Source organism: Myotis brandtii, unplaced genomic scaffold (assembly GCF_000412655.1).
Source record: "Myotis brandtii unplaced genomic scaffold, ASM41265v1 scaffold630, whole genome shotgun sequence".
In the NCBI taxonomy this organism is placed as follows: domain Eukaryota; kingdom Metazoa; phylum Chordata; class Mammalia; order Chiroptera; family Vespertilionidae; genus Myotis; species Myotis brandtii.
Window position 1 is genome coordinate 822,043 of NW_005370412.1, and position 8,481 is coordinate 830,523.

The following is an 8,481-nucleotide window of genomic DNA, read 5'->3' on the forward strand; positions in this document are numbered from 1 at the left end:
AGGACTTGTATAAGGACGCCGTGCTGCATGGCTGTGCTGTCAGCCCTGACAGGGCCACCCCGACCCTTGGAGAGGAGGAGCGGGTGCCTCTCACCTTGAAGGACTGCACGAAGGTCCAGAGCAAAATCCGGATGGTGTAGCCCTGTCGCAGAAGCTTGATGAGGCGGGCAGCGCGGAAGAGCTTCAGGAAGCTCATATTGAAGCCACTGGTGTTCACCAGCTGGCGGACCGAAAGGAAACAGAATTAGTGGCATTAGAGTCATTTAGAAAATAGGAGCACTAGTTAGTCTTTGCATATTTACCCCTCATTTAGTTAATAAAATCGGACATGGATTCTGTCTTTCGTGCTTAACCCATCTCTGGCTGATGGGCCAGTGAGGACCATCTCTCCCAGCCTCCCCAGGCCTGCCGTCTATTCCCAGGGAGAAGGGTGGGGAAGTACCCTGGAGGGTGCCCTGTGTTAGACAGAAACAACCTGCTCGTCTTCTGTAAGTGGTCCTAACCCTGCACTTAGATGCCCAACGAACTGATCTACTCCAACATTCTAAGAGAGCTCCTATGAGCTCTCCAAGTCTTCTTTAGATGAACAGTTTAGGGAAACGATTCAGGTCTAACAACTTTGGGGGCAAAAATCCTAGACACTAGGTCTCTTCTGGCACTCTCTCTATCCATTCCACTCACTCCAGGAGATGTCTGCTATGTGAGTCACGCGAATGAAACAAGGCTTCCGGGAGATCCGGGGCCCTCCGATGTTGGCATTTTCTGGCTAGAGTTCAGGAGTGAGGAAGTGAACTCCCCACACTCAGAGGGCTACAGGTTTGGTTTGATGCGTTTAAAACAGACTGAACGTGCGGAGGGCTTTTTTAGATGCTACTGCAGGGTCAAGCTTAAAGACCAGCTCTACAAGCCATGCACCTTGCTGTCCGTCAGAATGATTTCTGTGATGCTGCCGATCACGGTGATGAAGTCGAAGATATTCCAGGTGTCTCGGAAATAGTTCTGCCAAGAGAATTCAGTGATGGGGGCATCAGAAAAAGGAGGAACAGAAAACCAGGAAGAAAAGAAAAACTGGGGAAAAGATAACTTTCATTACATAACTTTGTCACTTGGAATGGAAACTTGTTAATTTATGTACAAGTTCATTCTATCATTGGCTTCAGTTTCCTATTTCTCACCAGAAATGCTATGTCTCCTTTACTAATTTTGGAATTTCTCATTTGGGAAGCAGTTTCATCACTATTTGAAGACCTTGTTATTGAAGGTGTCACTAAAAAGCTTATATGTAAGGAAGAGATTTGTGGCCAAGAATATCATCATAAATCCAAAAAAAGAAAGATCATTGTCACCTACAAGACAATCAAATTATTTACAATATTATTTCAAGGATTTCTACAACTATAACTCTATCCATCTTGTATCACGTGACCCTATAAATATACAGTTCTGACTTTCAATTATTAATAAAAGCCACAGAGATGTCCTAAGTGACTAAAGATGAAAGATGTGTCAAAATCCCCTCTAACTCCATTGAGCCTTTCAAACCAACGGCTGATTTGCAATAGGATGATCAGACTTGATTTCCCCTCTCTTCCTCTGCCCTGTTACTCCTTTCGAGAAGGTGTAATGAAATAAAGTACAAGGAAGCAGTAATAAAGCGAGTGAGTTGAAGGAGATGGAAGAGAAACAAAGGACCCAGAAAATCCACCTATCAGATAACACTCTGCTAAAAGTGGATTATGCGGCCATTTCCAGGGCTCAGGTGAGCAAAGACCTTGGACTGTGTTCCTTAAAAGACACAGGACACACAGGTCTCCCACTGACACCTGCTTGCCCACTGCTTGCCCATAGCTCTCTCATGGCACTAGAGAAGTGCACCCCCTCCCATCCTTATGGCTGGCATCAGTGAGTCCTTGCTGTGTGCGCCAGATACTGGGCCAGGCCCTTGGCATTCATTCGATTCATCTATTCCTCCTATGGAGTCTACAGGTAGATAGTGATACCTATGTTCATTCAACACTGAGTGGTAGGGTTGGTAAGAAGAGTGGGGAGAGACAAAGATAGGGAAGGAGTGTGGGGAGATGAGCTACGTATAATGAACACCTACTCAGGATTGGAAGCCTTAGATGCCTTGGGCATACTGCCTAATTGGATACACACAACAAATATCTGAGGCTGCAAGGTAGCTATTGTTATCCTCATTTTATGAATGAGCAAAGCGAGGCTTGTCCGATTCCAAAGCCCTATGTACCTGCCAGGCATATAGAGAAACTGGAGCACACAGCCTCACAATCACACTTTCCATGGTGAATACCTACTCCTTCATGACTGGAGTCAAGGTGAGTCTCCAAGTTCCTCCTATCCTCAACCTGGGGCAGCTGCCTAGTACTTGGATCTCCCCCCATAGAGCAGAGAGAATACAAAGTCAGGTCTCAGAGGACAGAAGACCTGGATTCCAGGTGAGGATACTTTCCGACAGTATGGTAGAGCACCCACAGTGTAGTCAGAATAGTACGTTATGGTGGACAGAGTGTGGGCTTCCAAGTCAGCCAGACCAGGGTCTGAATGCTGGCTCTGCCTTGTAGGAACCCTGGACAAAGCATTCAATCTGCCTGAGCCCTGGCCCATCCGTAAGGAAGACCACTGCCCATTGACTAGAGCTGCTATGAAGCTGAAATGAATAATATGTAAAGTATTTGGTACTTAATAGACAACCAGTATATGTTCATTCACTCCCTCTTTTTCTTCCTTTTTTTATCCCCATTACACTTTCCAATTCTACTGCCTTTTATTGTGTAATCCTCAAAAATACACAATTTTTCTGACCTTCCGTTTCCTTATTTAAATGAACAACAATAATGCTAATGATGCTATCTGCCGTGGCTATTTCAGTCACTGAGAAGACCTGACGCGGTGCATGTTAGGGCAGTGATTCCCAAAGTGGGCGCTACCGCCCCCTGGTGGGCGCTGCAGTGATCCAGGGGGGCGGTGATGGCCACAGGTGCATTTGTTTTAACTTTTTTTGTATTACCTTTCTATTCTGAGTTCAATAAATAGTTTCATAATTTCAAACTTCAATGTTTCTAATTTACACCTTTCTTTACTATATTTTACGAAAAAGGTAGAAACATTAATACATATATCTTTCTGTTTAATTGCTATTAAAATTTAAAAAAAATTAATTTCCAGGGGGCGCTGAGTAATATTTTTTCTGGAAAGGGGGCGGTAGGCCAAATAAGTTTGGGAACCACTGTGTTAGGGTATTGAACACCTAGAGCTATGGTCGGCAAACTGCGGCTCGCGAGCCACATGCGGCTCTTTGGTCCCTTGAGTGTGGCTCTTCCTAAGCCTTAGCAGTACCCTAATTAAGTTAATAACAATGTACCTACCTATATAGTTTAAGTTTAAAAAATTTGGCTCTCAAAAGAAATTTCAATCGTACTGTTGATATTTGGCTCTGTTGACTAATGAGTTTGCTGACCACTGACCTAGAGCACTCTATCAAGGTAAAGATGTACCTGGAACTAGTGGTGCTTTTCATAGTGTGGAGAGGCCTTGAAAGCTTGAATGACAAAGTCTGTATCCAGCATTTACCGTAATTAGACACGTAATTGGGGACTTAAGTCACAGGTGGCATCAACGCCACATGCAAGTAATCAAGATGCACAGGGAGACCTCCCTCGTTGCGGTACCACTTCTCTATCACCCCGCTCACCCCGCACTCAGGGCTAGACTGTATTACCCAGGCATCTTTGTTGGTGGTGGTTTCTTTTCACTCTTTTATTTCTCCAAGTCTCAAGTCTCAAAACACTCAAAAGAAAGTGAGGCAAACAACAATGCGGCCACCTGCAATGGGTTTCCTTCCACTCTCCTCCCCAAGCCATCAAATTAATGACTTTTCAAAGGGCCATTAACAGAGCAAAGGCAACCCCACAATCAGCACTCGCAAGGAAAGTTTCCCTTCTTGCAGAGAAACCCGGACACACGTATCGTTTGGAATGGAAGCTCACATGAAATCAGGGGGAAACAGCTGTCGAGTGGGTTTCCCTGCAGCCCACTGGTCTCCCTGTAGACGCTGAAGCAAGGGGGTGGGGGCCGAGAGGACTCTCTTGTCTACAGGACATTGAGGCAATGGGCTAGGTTCGCTTAACGCTCTGGAGAGCAGATGCAACGTGCTGATTATAATGAGTAGTTGAAAAGTCAGAGGAGGACTCATGCCAGAAAAACTCATCCCAACCCTTCCCAAACCCAGTTCCAGAATACACACACCTCTCGCTCCCGCCCACACACATACACACTTCAAAGGTCATTAGCTTTTATAAGCTTAATAAACATTTTTGTTGGCAGAAATTACTCTTCGTGTGACTAAGGGGAGGAGGCACATTAGGTAAAACCTATTATCAACTATGTTTGAGGCTAAGAGGGACAGCTATTTTCCCATTTGAGTTATAAAATTTTATGCCTTTTACAGTAAATGAGCACTCCAGGTTTATTAGTTCAGTCCTTGCTTTGCTCCCTAGCAACAGATAAATCGCAGTGCTAGTGAGACCCACTGACTGTCACCCCTCGACCACTGACGGAATCGGACAGGACAGAGCTGACGGCTGGATGAGTGTGGCGCTCTCCTATCCTTTGCCCTTTCTCCCAACCCACCATCGCCTTGTCTCCACGGCAGTTTACTGAGCAGTTAGTCGAAAGGAGCCCACCATCAGGTGGGTAGGTACACGAACTGTGTCTGAGTAGTGGTACCCACCCTCCTTCCCACAAAGGCTGGGGAGCCAAATGGGATGAGGATACATTCCATCACGTACCAAGAAGCCAAACGCGATGATCTTCAGGACACATTCCAAGGAAAACACCATGGTGAAGGCGATATTCAGGTACTTCAGGGCCAGCTCATAAGTACAGGGCGCAGAGTAGTACTGCCAGGAAGAGAAAAGAGGAGAGAAAGAACCAACCCTTAAAGTGAGAGGGGTACTCTGTGTCCCCGAGGCTGGCCATCTCTCACCCCTGCCCTCGGGAGGCATTCTGGCAGGTGGTGCAGGAGAGACCGACATGGAATTCTGCAGAGAAGACTTACATATTCCATAGGGAAGACTTACATATTCCATAGGGAAGAACGAAATAAAACCGAGGGAAGCACAGACCCTCCCCGAAGGCTACTTATTAGCAAAAGCCAGTCTTCTCAAGACGAAGGTGGGCAGGACAGAAACCTTTTCCAGAGTTAAAACTTGCCCATTTAGTATTAAACAAGGTCGAACCTCTTCCAACACTCCATTAGAACCCTGTGATCACCTACATCTCCGAAAATTTCCACCCTTGTCTGAAACTCATTGCCATCACCACCTCTGGTCTTGGGAACTACTGGGAAGCAGTTATATTTCACTGTATTTTGCCCCAAAGACTCAGAGGCTGGGGTGTTAAATGAGAGAAGATCAAAAGGAGAATCCATGACGGGAAAGTAGGTAAGGACCCTCACACTGGGAAGGTGGGGTGTCTTGGGTGAACACGCCATTGCTCTGTGAGCGAAGAGTCCCCGAGGTTTGCCTGCCCCAGTGCCTCCGGCCACCACCCTCTCACCTTCATCATCAGCACGATGGTGTTCAAGGCGATCATGGCCATGATGGTGTACTCAAACGATGGAGACACCACGAAGTGCCAGACGCGGTACTGGAAGGTGTGCCTGTTCTGCGGCATGTAGCGGGTGAGCGGCTTGGCGCTGATGGCGAAGTCGATACACGCCCTCTGCAGGGAAGTCGTGATTGGTTATTGGCCCAAGCCCCAATCCCCCAAGCCTTGCACATTCGTGGCTCTGTTAGGTGGTTAGAAGAGGACAGCGTATAAAACGTAGGGTGGCACAAGATGTAAAAATGGCAAGAGGGATTGTCTGGACAACACAGAGGACAGCATATAAAACGTAGGGTGGCACAAGCAGATGTAAAAATGGCAAGAGGGATTGTCTGGACAACACTGTAGGTGACGTGTCACCTTAAATGAATACATAGAACTGTGGGCCCTGTCACATGGGGTAAGGACTTACTGGTTATTAATAATGTCCGTTTCACATGGCGTGTGGCGAAGATGTTTAGGCAGGAAGCCTTATCTGATGCCCTCAGTCAGAAGGCAAAATCTCTCTATGCGTTCCTATAGCACTTGATGCACTTCTCTTATAGTCCCAGTTTCTAGTTCAGTTCCATTATAAAAACAACGAACCCTACAATCTACCAGAACTATGCTTGTTACTAGAAAAGCAGTTGTAAATGAGCCATATCCCCTTCCTTTATAGCAAACATGTGTCGCAGAGCAGCACAGCCAGGTGACCAGGTGTCTTAATCACCCCCCACCATATACCACACTTCTGGACTCTGCACTGCATCTATAGGCCTTCCACAGAGCGGATGCTCAAAAAAAGTTTACTTAATGACCGAGTAATTTCCCCCACCTTCTCCCTATAGATATTAAGTTAAGGAAACTGCCTTCCTTCCCAACACTGCTGGTCTGAGTCCCTTTCTGGTGCCCTGCCTGCCCACGGTGCAGACCACCTGACCTACCTCGTTCTTCTCCAGGCTGCACTCCTCCATCATCTTGTCCCCTTGCTCCTGGAAGGTGATGATGATGAGAGCCACGAAGATGTTGACAAAGAAGAAAGGGAAGACCACAAAGTAGACCACGTAAAAGATGGACATCTCCATGCGGTTGCTGCGGCTCGGGCCTCGGTCTTCCTCCGTCACATCGACAGAATGCTGCAAAACCCTGTGGGGACAGGATGAGGGGGCACAGATGGCGGATGGCCGTCTCGGCCGCTGCTCTGACTCAAGGCTTCAGTAGGAGATATGCCACCTGTTATATTTTCTTGTCTGGCCCCCTTGACTGTGCAGAACCTCCATTAATATATTTGGGGTCCATAATAACCAAGTTGGTGGGGATTCAGTGACCCTCAACCCACTGCTTTTCTAGCCCGCTCCATCAGGCATCTAACTTCTAAGCAACAGAGTGCCATTATTTGATAGTTTAGGTCAGTGGTCGGCAAACTGCAGCTGGCGAGCCACATGCGGCTCTGTGGCCCCTTCAGTGTGGCTCTTCCACAAAATACCATGTGCGGTCACGCATGTACAGTGCGATTGAAACTTCGTGGCCCATGTGCAGAAGTCGGTATTTTGTGGAAGAGCCACACTCAAGGGGCCAAAGAGCCACATGTGGCTCGAGAGCCACAGTTTGCTGACCACAGGTTTAGGTTGTCATATTCAATACCAAGAGACTCCTGGATTTCCACTTGGCATTTTGCTGCCAACTAGAGCATGCTGCCTCCAGAAAGGGGCGTCTTAGTGATTGCCAAGTCTCTGAGAAGCTACTGCACAGCTATGGGTAGCATAAAAACTACATTCTTCCCTGGCTGGTGTGGCTCAGTTGGTTGGGCATCAATCCATGCACTAAAAAGTTGCCTGTTCAATTCCTGGTCATGGCACATACCTGGGTTGTGGACTGGACCCCTGGTAGGGGGGCATGTAGGAGGCAGACAATTGATGTTTCACTCACATCTGCATTTCTCTCTCTCTCTCCCTCTCCCTTCCTCTCTTAAAAAAAATAAAAAAATCTTTTGGAAAAAAAGAAACGACATTGTTGTCTTCTTTAGAAGAGGTGTGATCACAGAAAGTGTCTCTGGGTTCTGCCAGCTCATCCCTAACCCTCAATCCTCAGGTGTTGGGTGAGCTTGGAGGAGAAATCTGTTTAAAACAACTTCCAGGGACTCTTGTAAGGGATAGAAAGCTGTTCAAAACTTACTTGTTCTACAGGAGTACAATGGGTTCACTCAACTCCTCAATACTTGGCTAAAACATTAAGAGTTTCAAATATTTCCCAGACGTTGTCATCTCCCTCTTGATTTTTGCCTTAAGGATTCCCATTCTTCCTCTCTCCTGCCTCTCTCACCCACTCAGAGCCACTTACTCTCCCTGGTATAATAACTAAGGGTTACCCTGGTTCATCTTGAATCGGCTTCTCAAAGGCAACCACATGGTCCCACCCCAGCTCACAGACAAGCAAGCTCGTCACTCACTGAGGCCATCCTTCCCCTGTGGAGACGGTGAAGAGGGTCAGCAGAGCCCAGATGATGTTGTCGTAGTGGAATTCATGGCGCTTCCATTCCCGACCTTTCACCTCCATCTTGTTCTTCTCGTGATCTACATAGTTGCCTCTAAAACCAGTGCAGAAATGAAATAGAGCCCCTTCACTATAGCTCATAGGGAGTCAGGGAATTCTATGGACTTCAATGATGCAGGGTAACTGATTAGTGTACAGATGCAATGAAAAAGGAATTTTATTCAAGGCAGTGTATCACTGTGGAATAAAAATGGGATTTGGTGCCCAACAGACATAGAAGATTGACTCCTAATCCTTTCAGTAACTTAAACTTTCAGAGCCGCAGCTCCACATCTAGAAGATGCAAATAAAACCTATCTCAAAAGGTGGTTATAAAGATTTAAG

The 8,481-nt window shown here is 46.7% G+C and overlaps 1 protein-coding gene across 1 annotated transcript in view; it reads right to left on the bottom strand.

Moving 5' to 3' along the window:
• The window catches only part of CACNA1E (calcium channel, voltage-dependent, R type, alpha 1E subunit), a 340,306-nt gene that overhangs the window by 38,508 nt on the left and 293,317 nt on the right, over positions 1-8,481 (bottom strand). The window contains exons 29-34 of the mRNA XM_005880270.2: positions 8,054-8,191; positions 6,549-6,750; positions 5,578-5,742; positions 4,809-4,919; positions 916-999; positions 95-220 (exon numbers count right to left, since the gene is read on the bottom strand). Of these exons, the coding sequence (XP_005880332.1) occupies positions 95-220; positions 916-999; positions 4,809-4,919; positions 5,578-5,742; positions 6,549-6,750; positions 8,054-8,191 (826 nt within the window). The remainder of the gene's footprint in view (positions 1-94; positions 221-915; positions 1,000-4,808; positions 4,920-5,577; positions 5,743-6,548; positions 6,751-8,053; positions 8,192-8,481) is intronic.